Source organism: Mustela erminea, chromosome 9 (assembly GCF_009829155.1).
Source record: "Mustela erminea isolate mMusErm1 chromosome 9, mMusErm1.Pri, whole genome shotgun sequence".
Taxonomy (NCBI): Eukaryota; Metazoa; Chordata; class Mammalia; order Carnivora; family Mustelidae; genus Mustela; species Mustela erminea.
This window is the reverse complement of record NC_045622.1, coordinates 21,495,031-21,516,195: the sequence shown is the minus strand read 5'-3', so window position 1 is coordinate 21,516,195 and position 21,165 is coordinate 21,495,031. Positions and strand designations below refer to the sequence as shown.

General features: G+C 39.0%; 1 protein-coding gene across 9 annotated transcripts in view; it reads right to left on the bottom strand.

The window, feature by feature from the left end:
• Window positions 1–62: 62 nt before the first annotated feature.
• The window catches only part of FAM118B (family with sequence similarity 118 member B), a 51,229-nt gene continuing 30,126 nt past the window's right edge, over window positions 63–21,165 (bottom strand). For 8 of the 9 annotated variants that reach the window (XM_032360558.1, XM_032360555.1, XM_032360559.1 and 5 more), the window contains 5 exons: window positions 11,193–11,420; window positions 8,575–8,703; window positions 6,323–6,608; window positions 956–1,015; window positions 63–707 (listed from right to left, as the gene is read on the bottom strand). In XM_032360558.1, the coding sequence (XP_032216449.1) occupies window positions 694–707; window positions 956–1,015; window positions 6,323–6,608; window positions 8,575–8,703; window positions 11,193–11,420 (717 nt within the window). In that variant the 3' untranslated portion in view covers window positions 63–693. The remainder of the gene's footprint in view (window positions 708–955; window positions 1,016–6,322; window positions 6,609–8,574; window positions 8,704–11,192; window positions 11,421–21,165) is intronic. The other variant, XM_032360554.1, reaches the window with a different exon arrangement.

The window sequence follows — 21,165 nt, the reverse complement described above, 5'->3', positions numbered from 1 at the left end:
TAAGAAAGGAAACAGAGCGGGAATTGATAATGAATGGTTGTCCAGAGAATGAGATCACCCACTTCAATGTGAAAGAACACAACCCTTAAATTAAGTTACAAAAAGGAGGCTCATTTAGTGCCTTTGCAGGTTTTCTAAAGGGACTCTAAAAGTAGAGCCAGGGCCCTGGGAAGTAAATGAACAAGCTTTTAATACAGCTCAGTTATGTAAAATACTGTACACTGTAAAAGGTCTAGAAAACTAGAGCTTCAAGTCATGTTTTAAAAAAGCCATTAAGCTTAATTGAAAAACCAGGTATAGAGTACAAAACTGCAACAAGGGCCACGGTGACCCCACGGCGTCTAGCTCCCAAGTCCTTCATGCAGGGCTGGAGCCACAGTCAGTGGAGGTGTCGCACTGATCTGCTGTGTGGACACAGGCATGTCCAGCGCAGGGGTGGGGGAGGCTGCACTGGGCCCCGTTGTCACTTGGGGATTCGTGAACTGAAGAGGCCGCAGAAGATCAATAACCAGTGGGCATGAAGGACTGAGCTGGAGCATCCCACCCCCACCCCCAACTCTACCCCCAACCTTCAACCTCTGGGTTTTGGTACTTCCACGGAGCTGTGCTGGGTTCTTATAAGTTTACTTGTTAAATACTCTCCAGTCGGGCCTGACACCTTGGTCTAATGCTGATGATCTCTCCAGCCCCCTCTCATGTTCTACAGTCTGTGGAGAGAAAGAGAATAAAATGAAGTCTCATGAAACACAGTATATGTCCAAAGCTGCAGATACTAAGTCCAACTTAACCCTTCAGGAGACAAAACAACACAGATAGTAGGAATCTTGTGATAGACTCCACAGGAAAATACAGAATCCTTAACAGGTAGAAGTCCTTGTTCTCCAAGCTACTAAACAAATCCTAGAAAAACATTTTCTGCCCACAAAGCTGACAAACAGAATAGGAAATAGCATACCTCTTATTTCACTGTGTGCCGCCGAGGAGCCATTCAGCTGACCTTCTCTCACCATCCCTGCTGAACAAAATGCACATCAGTATCAGATATTAGACCGGGAAGTCAAAACTCCTAATACAAAGAAAACCAACCCACCAAAAGGTAATGAAATAACATGGTCAAAGAAGGATGGCATTATTTAGTAATGAGGACATCACAGACCAGAGGATAAGGAGGTGGGGAGAATGAACTGGGTTAGTCTTCAGGTAAGAGGGAAGCAGTAAGGTCTGCGAGTGCACTAACATTGCAAATAAAGCATTAAATGGGCAAAAGTGTGTCTGCTGTTCCTAACTCATTTAGAAGGCCAAATTTAGGTAAAAATCTAGGGATGGAGACGGGGAGCAGCATGCAAGTGAGCAAATTCAACCAAGGAGAAGAGTGAAAAGTAGCAGATGCTCTCACAACACAAAATCAGTTTCAATCTGTGCTGCCCAATATGGTGTTGTTAGCCACATGTGGCTAAATAGTTTTACATTAAAAACTTTGTTCCTCAGTCACGCAAACCACATTTCAATGTCCAAAAGCCACATGGGCATTTGGTTATGGTACTGGACAGGGAAGATAATATTTCTATCACTGCAGAAAATTCTACTGGACAGCCCTGGGATAGAAAATAGCATAGGAAAAAGTTTAAAACGAAACACGTGGAAGAAAACAGTCATCAGAAATATGAGCAATTAGAGTATAAATGAATAAAAGCACAGTACTCATACAAACTGGTATTGGTATTCCCCCTCTTAGAAAGAACTTTAGCAATAGCTATCAACCACTAAAATATTCATGCCCTCTGACCTAGTAATTATACTGAGAACCCATCTGAACGAAATTACTGGCAAAAGGAAAAACTGTAGGGATGAAGATGTAATTCATTGCCAACAGTACTTACAATAGAATAAACTAGAACAAAATCAGAAATTGCCTAACAGGGGAAAAACTGGGTAAGCTAACATCCACATTGGATTTTTTTTTTAAAGTGATAATGCTATAATACTCTTTTTTTTTTTTTTTTAAGATTTTATCTACTTATTTGACAGACAGAGATCACAAGTAGGCAGAGAGGCAGGCAGAGAGAGAGGAGGAAGCAGGGTCCCTGCTGAGCAGAGAGCCGGATGCAGGGCTTGATCCCAGGACCCTGGGATTATGACCTGAGCCAAAGGCAGAGGCTTTAACCTGCTGAGCTACCCAGGCGCCTCGTCATCCACATTGGATCATAACACAGTCATTAACACTAGTGGTTATCAAACCAGCCATACAGAAAAATATAGGAGACTGGATCACTGAATAAAAACAGTAACATGACTATGTATACTTTGGTTCACAATTATGAAAAAACGCACAGGAAAAATTGTTAATTGGAAATATACAAAAATAACTGCTTGTATTACAATAATGAATTATAAAATTTTTTCCTTTTCCCATTACTTGATTTTTCTGAAATAAATATACTAGAACCTACAGAATCTTTTGAATCCAAGCAACTTTCACTATGCAAAAGCAAGTACACAGCAAGTATGTCAGGAGCCTAGCAAATGTTCAGTGTTAAACAACAACAAAAGACCTCTTACTGCTTACTAGTATGTACCCACAGAGAGTCAAATCATAATCAAGGATGGAGGATAAGCTTTACTTGTTGCTAAATGTTTTTAACCTAAAACTGCTCTGCTAGATTTCAAATCACAAACTCAGCTGACCACTCTACTAAAGCCCCCTGGCCATACTGAAAATCCTTTTTAAAAGTTCAGAATATTCAACTGAAAGATAAAGGACTCTGGGAAAAACCACTTTGGGAGGAAGACCAGGCAGCTAATAAAAGAATCTGTGACATTCTGTAATATCTTTTTTTTTTTTTTTTTTTTAAAGATTCTATTTATTTGAGAGAGAGAGAGAGAGAGAGCAGGAGCAGGGGGAGTGGCAGGCAGAGGGAGATGAGGAAGCAGGCTCCCCACTGAACAGGAAGCCCGATGCAGGGCTCGACCCCAGGACCCTAGGGTCATGACCTGAGCCAAAAGCAGACACACTTAGGTGCCCCTCTATAATACTTCTGATAATTTTTGTCGAGAGAAGATTTCGTTTAACAAGAACAGCTGTCCAGGGGGGTTTTATTATTGTTTTTAATTTTAGCATCTTTCATGGGCAGAAGATCTCAGAATGCAGATCAAAAGAAATATGTAGAGCTTGGTAGGTACCTCTTGTTTAATGACAACAGAATATGCACAATAGAAAAGCCTACTCAAAGTCCTAAGTGTGGGCCAGCTGCAGAAGAATCTGAAACACTGCAGGCCAGCAGAAAACGCATCCCTAAGAAGAGCAAATTATTTTCACAAAAGAGACAAACCCAAAGGTTTGTCTTTTAAAAGTGTTTTCTAAAAACCATATAAATACTAGAGAAGAACATAGGCAGTATCCTTTTCAACATCAGCTGTAACAACTTTTTTCTAGATAGCTCTCCTGAGGCAAGGAAAACAAAAGCAAAAATAAGATACTGGGACTACATCAAAATAAAAGGCTTCTGCATGGGACGCTTGGGTGGCTCAGTTGGTTAAGCAGCTGCCTTTGGCTCAGGTCATGGTCCAAGGGTCCTTATTGCACTCCCCGCTCAGTGGGGTGTCTGCTTCTCCTTCCGCCAGCATCTCCCTCTGCTTCTCCCTCCACCTGCCTCTCCTCCTGTTTGTGCTGTCAAATAAATAAAATCTTAAAAAAAAAAAAAAAAGACTTCTGCACAGTGAAAGAAACAATCAGCAAAACTGAAAGGTAACCTACTGAATGGGAGAAGATATTTGCAAATGACATACCCGATAAAGGGGTAGTATCCAAAATACATAAAGAACTTAGCAAACTCAATACCCAAAAAATAAAGCGTCCAATTAAAAAATGGGCAGAAGACATTAACAGATATTTCTCCAAAGACATACAGATGGCCAACAGATACACAAAAAGATGTTCTTCATCACTTGCCATCAGGGAAGTGCAAATCAACAACTACAATATCACCTCACACCTGTCAGAACAGTTAAAATCAACAACGTAAGAAACAACAGCTGTCAGTGAGGATGTGGAGAAAAAGATACCCTCATGCACTGTTCCTGGGAATGCAAATTGGTGCAGCCACTCTGGAGAACAGTATGGAGGTTCCTCAAAAAGTTAAAAACAGAACTACCTTATGATCCAGCAATCAGACTACTGGGTATTTACCCAAAGAATACAAGAACACGAATTCAAAGGGACACGTGCACTCCTATACTTAGAACAGCATTATTTACAACAGCCAAGATATGGAAGCAGCCAATTAAAAAGAATGAAATCTTGCCATTTGCAATGACGTGGATAGAGCTAGAGAGTAAAATGCTAAGCAAGATAAGTCAGAGAAGGACAAACACCATACGATCTCACTCATGTGTAATTTAAGAAACCAAACAAATGAGCAAAGGCGGGGAAAGAGACAAATCAAGAAACAGATCTTAACCACAGAGAACCAACTGGTGGTTACCAGAGGGGAGGTGGGTGAGGGGATGTGTGAAACAGGTGATGGGGATTAAGGAGGGCATATGTGATGAGCTCTGGGTGATGGACAGAAGTGCTGAATTGCTGTATTGTGCATCTGAAACTAATTTAACACTGTATGTTAACTAACTGGAATTAAGAACAGTAAAAAAGGGGTTATCTGAAGTCTTCTGGAGGAAGGGTTGACACAATTTTTAGTGTTCATTTGTGGTGATGTCTTTTACAAATCTGGTTCCATTCTGATGGATAGCCATCCATCAGATGGCTTTGGAATTTCTCATTACAGTAGAAGTCCACTTAAAAAATCTGATTCAGAAAAGAAATCAAGGAATAATACTAGGTTTAGGAAAAGTTCTCTCTATATTAAACTGCTGTACTTTATTAGGCCCCCTGAGATGCATTCGGATCGACAATGCAAATACATATCAACATAGAACTTTTCAAGAATATATACTACATACAACAGCAAAGTTTTAAAAAGCATTCTTCAATTTGGCAGATACCAAAAAGTTTGGCCTTTTTTAGGGTTATTGTAAACTTGCCTGGGGCCATTAATAAACTGAACTTCTATATCCATTTGGCTTTGTTAGAACCTGGAGGTGAAATGACAAATGAGCGTACCCCTAGACTCTATCTTAAATACCATAATAGTGTTCAAATAGTATTTTTTTAAAAATTTGTTCCGATTGTAAAGATAATGCACAATTAATGCCAGAAACACTAACACAGAAAAAAAATACTAATAAAAACAAAACTTACATCCTACCACAGAAAGATAACCACAGTTAATTCAGTAAATATCACTCCAGATACTTCCCCATGCATACAGAAACAAAAACAGAATACAAAACAGAATACAATGTAAATTGTACAGAATACAATTCTGTAGGGATGGGATGGACCGTGGTGGCATTTTACAACCTGGTGTTCTTTACTCATATATTATGTCTCTAATGTTTTTTCAGGCAACAAAATTTTCCCTCTTATGGCTTCACTGTGTTCCATCAATTACACAAATGCTGATGTTTTTTTTTTTTTAAAGATTTATTCATTTGACAGAGATCACAAGGAGGCAGAGAAGCAGGCAGAGAGAGAGGAGGAAGAAGGCTCCCTGCTGAGCAGAGAGCCCGATGTGGGGCTCGATCCCAGGTCCCTGGGATCATGACCTGAGCCGAAAGCAGAGGCTTTAACCCACTGAGCCACCCAGGCGCCCCCAAATGCTGATATATTTAATAAAGTCTATTAACTGGAGTATTTTAGGTTGCTTCCAACTTTTTTTTGCCATTATAAAAAAAATGATTATATTTCCATACCTTTATCTCTATGCAGTTGTGTAGTATAATTGTGCAATTGTCCAATTATCCCCTTAGGAGAAATTTCTAAGATAAATTTGTATCAAGTGGGATTTCTGGATCAAAGGTTTTTAAATTTTGAACATATTCCAAACTTCCCCTTCAGAAGAGCTGTACAAACTATACCTTCCCCGCCAACATGACGTGAATATATTTCTTTCCTCAAAGCTTTAGCCAAAACTGAGTAATCTGTCATTCTTTTCAGTTTTGAAATCTATATTTTAATTATATTTCACTGAGAACTAGTGAGGTTGAGTATTTTTTCATTCTTCCTACTTCTATAATAAACAGCTGGAATATGCCTTTGTCCACTTTCTTACTATCCAATGGCATTTTAGTCTAACTTGAAGACTGACCATGATCTCCTTTCCTAATACAGGTGGGATTATATTTCTTACGTTGGTAATGATTTTACTCATCGCAGATACATAAAAGGTCAAAGAGCTATTGCTCTCAGTCTCAAAATTCATCTTACCTGATCTACCCCTTGTGGATATCTCACATGTCAGTCGCTTGAAATATTCTGGGAGATCAGCATATTCATTTCCATAGGAGATGACCTTAATTCCTTTGTCCAGCATGTTTTCTCGAAGCTTCTTGAACTCATCCACATCTCCTCTCCGAACGAGCATGAAATGTTCTAAGTCAGATTTATGCTTCACAGCTTCCAGAAAAAGGGCTTGGAAAGTGGTGTCATCCACAGTCCAGCCACAGCCCAGGAAAAGGAACGACTTGTTTTCATACAGTTTCTGAATCTCTCTCTTGCGGGAAAAGAAACAACACGTTAATGACACTGTGAAGACACATGTAAGACATGTCCAAAACAAAAAGGTCAACAGGATCATAACTACAATGTTTAACAGACTGTGATAGCTAATTAGCCAAATTGCAAGATCAGACTCCTTTGTGGGATGAATATAAAGAGGGTATATTCATTCCACAAAGGAGTCTGATCTTATTGTTTATTCCTATAACTTGATGACTGGTCTAAAATTTTATCTTTACTGGACATTCTACTGCTCTCTATTCAGGCTTTCACTGAGTAGGCAGTGGGCTACTTGCTATACAGTTTATCTGTCAGATCTGTATGTCCAGAGGCCATAAGGCACTGAGAAATTTTCAATATATCTTACTCTTCCCATTTTTTCTTTCTTTTTTTTTTAAGATTTTATTTATTTGACAGACAGAGCTCACAGGTAGGCAGAGAAGCAGGCCGGGGTGGGAGGGAAGCAGGCTCCATGCTAAGCAGAGAGCCCGATGCAGGGCTCAATCCCCAGACCCTGAGATCATGACCTGAGCCATAGGCAGAGAGGCTTAATGCACTGAGCCACCCAGGTGCCCCCCTCTTTCCATTTTCTAGATCATTATTTTCCTTTTTCTGCTTTATAAACTGAACCACGGGATCACCAGAGAAGATAATTCCATTACCAGATTTGCTAAAAAAAAAAAAAAAAAAAAAGACACTTACCAAGAACATTAATATGTATGTGTGTATATATATACATATGTATAATATGCAAACATCAGAGATGATTCTGCTCTAGGGATCACTCAGTGTCAAAGATGGATGCAATAAAAAAACATGTCAGGGAAAGTATAGGTAAAAAAAAGTCCCTTATGCTTTAGAAAGTATTACATTTCCCTGGTTTTTCTTTTGCTACGTCATATAAAAAGACATTATCATTCTAAGCAACCTACTCCTGAAAAGAGCTAGTATACACCGTTCTCAGAGTGGGGGGCGGGCAGTGAATTTTCCCCACATAACCCTGGCCAGACAGTGCTTTACACGTATGTGTTAACAAGTCTAAGACTTGTATCTCAAAGAACCCACAAGCCTTTTCCATAAAGTTTTATCACCCTACTTAGAATTTCTTTGCACTGAGCAGTAAGTGTGATAATTCAATATAAGCCTATCACCATTCACACATAGTCTTTTCAGAATGTATGTTCTAGAGTGACTGGTTGGTAAAAAAGTGCATATATTATTACTGGCACAGAGGTGGTTTCATACTATAATAAACCAAATGGTGAGGAAGGATAATAATGTCATCTTTGTAGGCAGGGAGGGTACTGGTGACAGAATGTCATCTGCTGGCTGTCAATCAAGAACAAAATAAAGGGGGTGCCTGGGTGGCTCAGTGGGTTAAAGCCTCTGCCTTTGGCTCAGGTCATGATCTCAGGGTCCTAGGATCGAGTCCCGCATCAGGCTCTCTGCTCAGCAGGGAGCCTATTTCCTCCTCTCTCTCTCTCTCTGCCTGCCTCACTGCCTACTTGTCATCTCTGTCTGTCAAATAAATAAATGAATAAAATCTTTGGGCGCCTGGGTGGCTCAGTGGGTTAAGTCTCTGCCTTTAGCTCAGGTCATAATCTCAGGGTCCTGGGATTGAGTCCTGCATTGCGCTCTCTGCTCAGCAGGGAGCCTGCTTCCTCCTCTTTCTCTCTGCCTGCCTCTCTGCCTACTTGTGATCTCTGTCTGTCAAATAAATAAATAATATCTTAAAAAAAAAAAAAAAAAGAACAAGGTAAAAATCTCTGGCTGGACACCTGAAGAGACATTCTGCATTTCCTATACTAGCACACGCACAACCACAAGCTAAGCAGCACAGAAAGAAAGCTTCACTTTCCAGTTTTAACTCATGGGGAAACGTTATCCCGTAAAGACCGAGCGTGTATTCAGAGGTTTCCCAGGAAGGCTTTCCTGCGACCAGCAAGAGCAGCGCCACTCACCATAACTTCAGTGTTCCTGAGCACATTCTGGTACCCAGCTGGATGGAGGACAATACCACTAGGATTGGTGTAGACCCCGTGGATGTGTAAGACGCTCAGCTTCCGCTTCTCCTGAGCCCACTCTAGAACCTGTATAACACAAATATAGCTCAACCAAGTTGGCAGGGCTGAGCATTTGCTTAAAGGTCCCCATGGGCACGAGGCTGCTTTGATGGACTAGGCTGCTGGCCTGACACTTCATGATACCGTAGGGCAAGCACATAAGGCTTAGTGTGGCTTCAGTTTCATTCCAGGTACAGCTGTTAGGGCTGATGGAAGCATGCCTGGTGATTTCGCTTTGAACGTAACCATCAAAAACTCAAGTGTCAGGGCTCGTACCACTGGTGATACACATGACAGTTTGGGAAGACTGTTTCGGCAAAGATCCCCAAGGTATCACGTGTCCTATATCCAGGCCCTGTGCAGTCCCTTTTCACACTTACTCCAGGCTTGGCCACTGGCTTGCTTCAGCCAACAGGGCCTTAGCAAACAGGATGCAAGCAGCAGCTTGAAAAATGTTGGCACAAATTTCATGTCCCTTTTGTAGCTTCTGGAAGCCGGCACCATCACATAAGAAGCCTCAGCTAGCCTCCTAGAGATACGTGGCCCAGCCAAATGCCCACACCGGCAGACATGGGAGCAGGGCCATCTGACAGCAACCCGGCCTGGGCCAAGCCACCTCGTGACTGCAGCCACGTGGGTAACCAGCAAAACCAGCACAACTGCCCTGGTTCGGAGTCCAGCTCAAATGCTCACTCACGATATCAGATGCAAATAAAAAGTTTGAAGCCCCAAAGTTTCGGGGTGTTTTTTTTGTGCAGTGGATAAGCAACTTTGTCCCCTCAGTTACCTAAAAGGCTACCAGTGAAAAACAATCACTTAGATGATAAGGGTAAAGAGAGCCACCTGGATGTCACTGTTCCATTTCCTCAAGGACTTGAGAAAGCATAATTTCATTCTCATATCATTTTAGAGAAATCAGGTTTGGGTTAGTGAAGAGGCACAGAGATGCTGAACGTTGAGTAACACCAGGCTGCAATCTCACCACCAGTGAACTGCATTAATGCACTCAATTTCAATACTGCCCTCTTGTGGACTAAAACCACAAAGCAAACCTTCCAGGATGAAAATGCAAGAGAAAAGAGCCAAGTCTGAGAGAAGAAACCCCTTACTTTGAAAAGGCCCTTATGCTTCTGTTGCTGGTCATAATCCCAGGAGGTTATATCAGGAACATCAGAGAAGCTGTTTCTTGCCATTAATTTTTGAATTTCATTCAATCGTCTATGAATTCAAAAAATATTTACTGAGCACCTGCTACGTGCCAAGTACTATCTTAGACGTCTAGGTAAGGGCTGATGTGGTATCTGTGCAAATGGAGGTGCTGTTTCCATGGGACATACAGCGAGAAAACAAACCAAGATAAAACAGTAAAGTGCCATGAAAGAAATGGGTAAAAAAATAAGGACAGGCCCCTTCAAAAAACGTAAGGGCAGGTCAGAGAGAGACTTACAGGCGAAGAAGGAGCTGACCATACCAACCACGCAGGTATCAGGTGGGAAACATGCCAGTCAGGGCCAATCGGCCTTCACGGCACCATTTCTTTACATTTGATTTACTTTTAAAACCTGACTGCAAGCTCGGCCAAATCACAAGAATGGCATTGAAGCTGCTGCTCTGGCAGAGACAGTACCATGACAATAAATGTCAGCGGGTGAATCAGTTTTCTATCCAAACTATTTATCTGGGCTCTAAGTCAGACAGGTTCCTTGGAAAACAAAGTGGAGAAGGAAAATTGCAAAATACAAAGCAGGACAAATGAGACTTGGTAGCATTTTATAACCTGTTTTTTTCTTTCTTCCTTCTTCATTCATCATCTCTGATTATGGTAATGGAAATATTTTCCTTTTCATGGTTTCACTGTATTTCATCAATTAAGTAATGGCAGTCCATCTACAGAATCTCCTACTGGTGTGGAAGTTCAAATTACAAATTCAAGTGACCATTCTAATAAAAAAGCCTTATCTTGTTAGTTGACATAGATCATCTATAATTCAGTATTATGGTAAGTGGCTCAACTACAGCATGGGCTGTATTAAAAACAAAACAAAACAAAACACAACACAACACTCCTGAGGTTTCCACTGAACATCAACTTCAGCCCAGCTATCACTTGGCTTGAAAGTTGCTCTTCAACATCAAAAAGTAGTTTTCATATATTTCTTATAGAAGCCATTAAGAATATATCCTAAGAAAGAACTCTAAATCAGTATTGTGCTCATCTGATATTAGCAAACGTTAAAAAGATCTTACAGTTTAAATGACTTCCTATAACCTTGCTTTGAAACTGCGTGAAATTGTCAAAACTCATAGACCTGAATACTTTTCAGAGCCGTGCATTTTTTACTCTGTATTGATTTTATCTCAAAACGAAAAAATAAAAATCCAACTAGGGACAAGAATCTTCCTTTTATACCTCAACATAAATACCAGCAGTGTATAATATACCAACTAGAAAACAGTTTTTCTGATGAAGATACAACCCACTAGCCTGAAGAAGAGAACAATCCCTTCCTTGTTACCTTTTTCTCATCAGTAAGGTCAAGGGATTCGAGTTGTTTTCCCTGATCTGCTGCATACAGTTCCAGGAGATTATCAAAATTTGTAGTTAATACCAGGGCTCCATTTTCCATCAAGTGAAGAACTGACTGAAGAAGCTGTTTTCCAGAATCTTCCATCTTTGACTCCAAATCATCAAATACTTCATATAAACAGTCCTTGAAAAATGTGGATCGAACATTACTAGTTCGCTGGGAAGGGATTAGAAAGAGAAAAATTAATTCCACGTGTTCTGTCGGTCACTTGTTTTGATTACAATAATATAGCAAATTTTTGAAGAATACTGTGTACTTAAGAATAAGGATAAAATATTGTCTACCTCAGAAAGTTATACTAAGAAAAACAGGAAACATGCCATGTGCTTATTATTAGCACAATGCCTAGCACATAGTAAGTGATCAGTACTATTATATCATATGCAAATAAGCATAAATTCTCTAAACAAGCATTTTTATAGATTGAAGAAAATGGGCATGGTCAAGATGTTTATGGATTTAGGAAAAATGGCTTATCTTATCCCTGCCTGCTTTTTTCCCTTAGCATAATTCAGGAATTTGTTTACAGGTATGCTGGGAAAAATAGTATACAACAAAGGTTACCATAAATCTGCATTTTGCAACTGTTTTTAAAAATACCAAACATAATCAGTTCTAAGAAGACTTCTTCCTTTGTTTTTTAAAAAATTTATTTAAATTTTAAGATTTTTTAAAAAACTTACTCATTAGAGAGAAGAGAGAGAGAGAGAGAGAACATGTGCACATGAGCAGAAGGGAGGGTTAGAGCGAGAGGGTGAAGCAGACTCCCTGCCGAACAGGGAGCGAAACGCGGGGGCTTGATCCCAGGACCCGGAGATCATGACCTGGGCTTACAGCACACGATTAACCAACTGAGCCACCCAGGTGCCCTTCCTCCTTCTTTACATATGATTTACCTGAATAAGGGCTTTCCCAGTTTCATTCTGAGTATATGTAAATATCTCAATGACTAATGAGGAAACAGAATACAAACCCCAAGTAGGAAGGTGGCTTTATAACTTAAAAGAAGAAGTGAGCCCAGGGACACAGGAATTTCAAACGGAACGTAACTACATAATGTGCTATAACAAATGTCTAATCCCTATTTTGTTCCTGCAACTATCAGCCCGTTAGATAGTATCAAAGCAAGAATCAGTTCATAAAGGCCCCAGTATTTCCCAAACTCCCAAGTAACCGTACTCAGCTGCTATAACGTAAGTGTTTGAGCTCCTTTTGTTTTTTCTCAAATTAGTCCCCCTACCTTCCTGGTTTTGTGTCTCCTAATAGCTCAATGCTCAGAGAAAGATCTGTTTCCATGGAACCACGTAAGCAGATTCATAAAATACATTTCCATTTGCAAATTCTTTTCCTAATTTTTCAAAGAACTTTATAAAATTATCCAGTCTTTAAATTATACCTACCAACTAAAAGAAATGGTAAATATTTAAACATTGGAAAACTAGAGCACAGAGGTGAAACTAAAACCACAAAGCAAAGGTGGTGACACGCCCTGAAGTTTATCTGGTCTGTCAATCACTAGTCCATGCAACATCTACCATTAGACAGGATTCTCATGATAGGCTGTTGTCAGTGGGCTCAGAGTCTCTTCTGGTGCCAGACAGAAGGTATAGCCCATATTTATGTGGTTAAGAATGTGGGGCACGCTTTTCAACTGCGACTTGAACAATCTGATCAGAAACAGTGAAGAATTTAAAACCATACTTAATGAATTTCACCACATAATGAACTATATAAAAAATACTATTCCCCTTTAGTATCTACCAAAATCACAACCCATTTACCCTACAGTCTTGCAATCCCATCTCTGGGAATATATCCCACAGATATATTACAAACAAATGAAATGACATACACAAGGTTATCACTGCTCTGTTATCTGTAATAATAAAGGACTGGAAACAAGCCATGCAAGCTGTGTGGAGGAAATTGAGTTGGCCAAGAACCCATAAAGGAGGCCAGTACGGAAAGATCTCCAGGATATACTATTAAGTAAAATAAACAAGATACCGAACAGTACATTTAGAGTGTTACCTTTTGACATGGGAGATGGAAGAGGTAGTGAGATAGAATAAATCTAGTCCTATTTGCTTGTTTTGCGAAAAAGGAACACTGAAAGGATACTCAAAAAGTTAATAACAGTGGTGACCTATTGGGGAGGGGTGAGTTTGGGAAGAGAAGGTAGACAAAGACATGGTGGGAATGAGATGTTGGAATGTACGTAAACCTTTTTACCTCATTTTGATTTCTGCAAGGTGCATACATAATATCTATTCAAAAAAGCAAAACTAAGCTTAAAATTAAATAAAAACTATGGTGATTTTAAGAACTTCCTTGTTGTGTTTTATATCTTCATTTTGTACTCTGATTCATCCACAGTTAATAGAACTCCATATTCCAGCGCCAGTTTAATTATTACACACACAGATAAAAATACCTGCGCATACAGACGGGTAATTATGGGTGTGGACTATTTTCTTGCTTGTAAGGAAAGAAATACAAAAGGTTAAAAGCCTGGGAATAAATGTTCTAAATCACTTATTTGAGCTATCTCTTAGTTCTATTTCTTTAAGTTCCTACATCTTGCGTATGGACACAGAGAGGAAGGAAAGAGGCTTTCTGCAGCTGTGCTAATGATTTCCTCAGTCTTTTTTTTAAATTATTTTTTTATTTCTTTTATTTCCTCAGACTTAAAATGAACATTTCTTTCTCTTGAAATATGTGACCCTAGAACTAAATTTCCCACCAGTAGCCTAAGCAAAGACAAAGGAATGAAAACAAACAAGGAGGTTCCATAGTCAAAAGGAAATGCCAAACTCCCACACAATTTTATGGACGTTTTCTTATTCACTTAAAACAGTGGAATGAAACCAATGGTACTTGAGTTCCTTCTAACCTTAACTCTCATTTTTCTGATCCCAGATACAGTAAACACAAAATCCTGACTCTTCCTCACCAAGGTTACGGACATTCAGGGTGTACTTACTATGTGCCAAACACTTCATATACATTGTCTAACTTACTCTTCATGAGTTAAGGAGTATTAGCCCAGTTTTACAGATGCAAAAATAGATTCTGAGAATTGAATTTTCCCAAAGTCCCAGTGCATTTAAATGGCAGAGTCTGATTCTGAAACCCAAGTTCTCTCTACTGAATGCACAGTATCACCTCCCTAGTGTAAGAAACTGGCTCAGTAGATGGGCCTATTGAATTAACCTGCCATATTATTGCTGTTAGATTCTTTAATTAAGAAAAAAAAAAGATAATTTCATGGCACCTGGGTGGCTCAGTCAGTTGAGTGGCTGCCTCTGGCTCAGGTCATGATCCCAGGGTCCTGGGATCAAGCCCCACATAGGGCTCCCTGCTCGGCAGGGAGTCTGCTTCTCCCTCTCCCTCTGCCTGCTGCTCTGCCTACTTGTGCTATGTCTCTGTCAAATAAATAAATAAAATCTTTTTTAAAAATCTTTTTAAAAGATTTAAAAAGATTTTTTTTAAAGATTTTATTTATTTATTTGACAGAGATTACAAGTAGACAGAGAGGCAGGCAGAGAAAGAGAGAGGAAGGGAAGCAGGCTCCCTGCCGAGCAGAGAGCCCAATGCAGGGCTCAATCCCAGGACCCTCATGACCTGAGCTGAAGGCAGAGGCTTTCACGCACTGAGCCACCCAAGCACCCCTAAATAAAAAAAAAATAATAATAATAAAAAAAAGACCATTTCAAACATATATAAAGTAAAAAGAATATAAGCCCCACTGTACACCCATCATCCAGTTTTGACCATTATCACATATGACCAATCTTATTTAACCTAAATTCCCCTCCACTATAACCCTGCCATGCTCTCCCCTTGAACAGAATTTTTCTGAAGCAGTTCCCAAGCGTTGTATTTCATGCAGCTACTACAACAATTTCCCAAAGCCCCCCCTTTACATATAAAACAAAAGATAACTGCAATAACACCTATCACACCTAAAAGAAAAAAGAAATAATATTAATTCCTTATTGTCAAATACTCAGTGTTCACATTTCCCTAAACGTGTGTCCTTTTTTCTTAAGCCTTTCGTTTGCCTCTATTTTTTTCCTTACGTATCCTCTATTAAAGTGGGTTTTTGGGTGCCTGGTTGGCTCAGTGGGTTAAGCCTATGCCTTTGGCTCAGGTCATGATCTCAGGGTCCTGGGATCGAGCCCCGGTATGGACTCTCTGCTCAGCAGGTGCTTCCCCCACCCCCCTCTCTGCCTGCCTCTCTGCCTACTTGTAATCTGTCAAATAAATAACTAAAATCTTCAAAAAAATAAATAAAGTAGGTTTCAAAACATGGCCCATGGTCCCTGTGGATCTCTAAGATTCTTTAAGGAGTTTGCAAAGTAAAATTATTTTCATAATAATATTAAGGTAATTTCTGTCTTTTAAACTGTGCCGATATGTGCACCAATGGTACAAAAGCAATCGTGGGTAAAACTGCTAATGACTTAGTGTGAATCAAGACAGTAGAACTCAGCTATGCCTGTAATCATTGCATTCTTCATGACCAAAGACTTAGAAAAAAAATCCCAGTTTCACTTAAAAATGTTCTTAATGAAGCAGTAAAAATTATTAATTGTATTAAATCCTGACCCTTCCTTTTAAAAGTCTGTATGAAGAAAGAGGAAATGTGCACAGAGCACTTCTGCTGCAGCCCAAAGTATGATGGCTGTGTCCAGGCAAAACATTTGTGTGATTGAACTGCAAGCTCAATTATCCGTTTTTTTTTTTTTTTTTTAAAGATTTTATTTATTTTTCAGAGACAGAGGGAGAGAGCGCGAGCGAGCACAAGCAGACAGAGAGGCAGGCAGAGGCAGAGGGAGAAGCAGGCTCCCTGCCGAGCAAGGAGCCCGATGTGGGACTCGATCCCAGGACCCTGGGATCATGACCTGAGCCGAAGGCAGCTGCTTAACCAACTGAGCCACCCAGGCGTCCCTCCGTTTTTTCATCAAACATTATTTTTACTTGAACAAATGATAAACTAGTCATTCAGAGCTGGGCATTCTCAGGCATTTTTGAAAAAACGAATGAAGTGAGCCTGCCATTTTGAGGAAAACAACTGAGGACTGCTGTTATGGTTGCCTATGACAAAAGTGGAGCTTTCAAGCAAAAACTAGAAATTAAAAAAAATTATTTAAAATCAATTTAGTTAACATACAGGGTAGTATTAGTTTTAGGGGTTGAATTTAGTGATTTATCAGTTGCATGTAATACCCAGCGCTCATTCCATCAAGCGCCCTCCTTAATGTCCATCACCCCATTACTCCCTCCCCTCCAGCAATGCTCAGTTTTTTTCCTTAGAGTTAAGAGTCTCTTATAGTTTGTCTCCCTCTCTTTTTAATCTTATTTTTCCTTCCCTTCTCCTATGTTCATCTGTTTTGTTTCTTAAATTCCATATATAAGTGAAATCATACGGCATTTGTCTTTCTGACTTAATTCACTTAACATTATACCCTCCTGCCCCATCCACATCATTGCAAATGGCAAGACTTCATTTTTTCTGATGGCTAGCATTATATATATTATGTATCTTCTTTATCCATCCAACTGTCCAGGGACATCTGGGTTCTTTCCATGTTTTCGCTATTGTGGACATTGCTGCTATAAACACCGGTGTGCATGTGCCCCTTTGAATCACTGTTTTTGTTTCATTTGTATAAATACCCAGTAGTGCGACTGCTGGGTTGTAGGGTAGCTCTATTTTTAACTTTCTGAGGAACCTCTATACTGCTTCCCAGAGTGGCTCACCAGTTTGCATTCCCACCAACAGTGTAGGAGGGTTCCCCTTTCTCTACATCTTCACTGACACCTATTGTTTCCTGACTTGTTAATTTTATAGCCATCCTGACTGGTGTGAGGTGGTATCTCATTGTGGTTTTGATTTGTATCCCCCTGATGCCAAGTGATGTTGAGCATTTTTTCATGTGTCTGCTGTTAGTCATCTGAATGTCTTCTTTGGAGAAATGTCTGTTCATGTCTTCTTGCCCATTTTGTGACTACAGTTTTTTCTTTTTTGGGTGCTGAGTTTATAGATTTTGGGTACTAGCCCTGTAAATGATATGTCATTTTTGAATATCTTCTCCCATTCTGTAGGTTGCATTCTAGCTTTGTTGACTGTTTCCTTTGCTGTGCAAAAAAAAAAAAAAAAAAAAAAAAAAGTTTATCCTGATAAAGTCCCAATGGTTCATTTTTGGTTTTGTTTCCTGTGCCTTTGGAGAAGTGTTTAGCAAGAAGTTGCTGTGGCCAAGGTCACAGAAGTTGCTGCCTGTGTTGTCTTTTAGGATTTTGATGGCTTCCTATCTCACATTTAAGTCTTTCATCCATTCTGAGTTTATTTTTGTGTGTAGCATAAGGAAATGGTTCAGTTTCATTTTTCTGCATGTGGCTGTCCAATTTTCCCAACATCATTTGTTGAAGAGACTGTCTTTTTTCCATTGGACATTCTTTCCTGCTTTGTCAAAGATTAGTTGGCCAAAGAGTTGAGGGTCCATTTCTGGGCTCTCTATTCTGTTCCGTTGGTCTATGTGTCTGTTTTTGTGTCAATACCATACTGTCTTGATGATTACAGCTTTATAACAGAGCTTAAAGTCTGGAATTGTGATGCCTCCAGCTTTGGTTTTCTTTTTTAACATTACTTTGGCTATTTGGGGTCTATTCTGGTTCCAAACACACTTTAGAACTGAAAAACCAGAATTTTAGAAAACTCTAATCTGCCACCAGGAGCTTGACAACCTCCAAATATTTATGTGATGAGACTGGTGGTGTTATTAATGAATGTAGTTTTTGAGCTGTGTAGTGAAATGTGTCAACATTTATATATACATATATAACATTTATATATACATATATCTAGAGGATATATGTAACTCAGTGAACCAAGATTTTCTAAATGACAGATGCATGATGTTACAAAATCATGCATGGGTGAAAGATTTATTCTAAGTGCAAGATGGATCATGGATTTTAATGCAGCAGAATAGGAAAAGTTCAGATTCCATATTACCATTAATAGGGATGTGATTTCAGATTCCATACTGCTCTTAATCTTTAGGAAGGAAGCTACCACTTGAGTTTTTAGTGTAGTATCAACGGTGAATATCTCTAAGTATCTAAAAACACTATTAAAATACTTCTTTCTTTGCCAGCTACACACCAGTGATACCTGACTTTTTCCATATACTTAAACCAAAACAGCACACAGTATATACAGCAGATAGGAGAATGCAGTTGTCTTCTATTAAGCCAGATGTTAAAAAGATTCTTTAAAGTGTGAAACAATACAATTAATTTTTCATTTTTGGAAAATGTAATTATTTTCCACAAACATGTTAATTACGTTTACATGTGATAGGCTTATTGGTACACTTAAGTAAATATTTTAAACACTTCTCAATTTTTAATAGTGAATGTTGACAGAAATACTCTACAGAAACAACAGCTACTTGAGTTTCTCAATAATTTTTAAGAGTATATAAAGGAGTCTTGAGACCAAAAAGTTTGATAATTTCTCCTCTACTGCAACTGACACTAACCCACAACTACATTTTAAGGTTAATAATAAATTTTCATCCAAAGATAATTAGTGACCCCAGTTTGATGTTTGTTGGGTATACACTTACTGACACTGACTTCAAAACTTCTCATTACTTTCAATCACAATTCACCCAACTAGTAAAATCATGCTTTCTGTTCTTCACTCACCACTGTGATGGATGAGTGAAGGTTACAGCCAAGACAAGAGAGTGGCATGACAACACTGTATATCCTAGTCTGAAAGAGAACGTCTTCATCCACAGACCAGTCTTCCTAGTCTAACACAGTATTCATGAGCTCCCCCCCCCCAAGATATCATTTTTGTTAATTAACTGGCTGACACACTTCCGTAATACTTTTCTTTTAAATTTTTTGGCTACGTACTCTTTAATTACCTTTTTATACAACAACAATTTTGTATTTTTTAAGACATTAAGAAAGTTTTCTTTCCTCTTTGCTCTCAAGTGTGCTTTATCAGATATTAATACAGCCACTCTCACTTTCTATTGATTAATATTTTAATTACACATTTTCTCTTCTTTTACCTTTAACAACTCTACTGACATAAAATTCTCATAACAATTCACCTATTTGAAGTGTAAATTCAATGATTATTTATAGATTCACAGATACCGCAACTGTCACCACAGTCAATTTTAGAACATGTCATCATATCAAAAGAAACCACGTAGCCTTTAAATATCACCTGGCTGCCCTCCATCTGTGCTCTAGTCCTTGCCAACTACTAATCGACTTTCTGTCTCTAACAGATTTCCTTATTCTGAACATTCTGCATGAATGCAGCCATCTAATATGTGGTCTTTTGTGACTGGCTTCCATTACGCTAAGGGTCATTCAAACTGCAGCATGTTATCAGTACTGAACTCCCTTTAATTGGCAAGTAGTATTCCATTGTATGAATGTGCTGCATTTTGTTTATCCACTAGACAGTAGATGGATATCTGGGTTATTTCTACCTTGTGCCTATTATGAATACTGCTACCCACATTTGTGTGTAAGTTTCTGTATGGACATATGTTTTCATTTCTCTAGGGTCTATCTAGAAGCAGAACTGTTGGGTCAGATGGTAACTCTATATTTAATTGTTTGAGGAACTGCTAGACTGTGTTTCACATTGTCTGCACCATTTCACAATCCCAGCAGTGGATGAGGGATTCAGTTTCTCTACAGCCTCACCAATATTTAACTGACCTTCTGAGTCGAGCCATCTTGGTGCATGTGAAGCATACCTCAAGTGGTTTTGATGTGGATTTTTCTAATGACTACTGCATGAAAAGATGCTCTACACCTTTACATGCGCTTACTAGCACATGGAACCATGTCAATTCAAATCCTTTGAATTACCTGCCTTTTTATTGTTAAGCTATAATAGTTCTTTATTCTGGACACTACACCCTTGGGAGATATATGAATTGCTAATATTTTCTCCTGTTCTCTGGCGGGGAGGGGGGAGGCTGACTTTTTACTTTTTTGAAAGTGCTCTTTGAGTCCAAGAGCTTTTATGCTTGGTAAGGTGCAGTATATCTACTGTTCTTTTGTTACTTGTGCTTTTGGTGTCATGTTTAAAAAAAACTGCTGCCAGGTCCAAAGTCATGAAGCTGTAAATCTGTTTTCCTCTAGGAGTTTTATAGTTTTAAGTTCTTATATTTAGGTCTTTAATCCATTTTGAATTAATTTTGTGTATGGTGTGAGACAGAGGTCCTATGAACTCTTTAAAGCTTACTAATTATTTACACTATTCTAGATTAGTAACAATTTATCACAATTAAGAACAAAGAAATGAGAAGAGGAAGTAAAAGGTACTAAGTTTCTGAAATGAGTCACGAACCAAGAGGAAATTACTTTTAAATGGCTCTCTTCTAAGCTAACTTTTAATGACACTTCTTTCCTATATGCCCAAGGGCCTGGAAAGAGGGTGTGGGAATCAACACTAATAATTTACTTTATAAGGGGCACCTGGGTGGCTCAGTAGGTTAAGCCTCTGCCTTCAGCTCAGGTCATGATCTCAGGGTCCTGGGATCAAGTCCTGCATCAGGCTCTCTGCTCTGCTCTGCAGGGAGCCTGCTTCCTCCTCTCTCTCTGCCTGCCTCTCAGCCTACTTGTGATCTCTGTCAAATAAATAAATAAAATCTTTAAAAAAATTATTTTATAACAAGAGTTTTTTTTTTTTTAAATATGTGATTTATTAAGATTTAGAACATGATTTGGCTACTCTATTATTTCTAAATATATCTTAAATGAATTCTGATTTTTGAAGGCATTTTGAAGACAGTGCAAACAAGGAGGTCCTTATTATTCATGAACTGGTATCCAACTCAATTTGATAAAA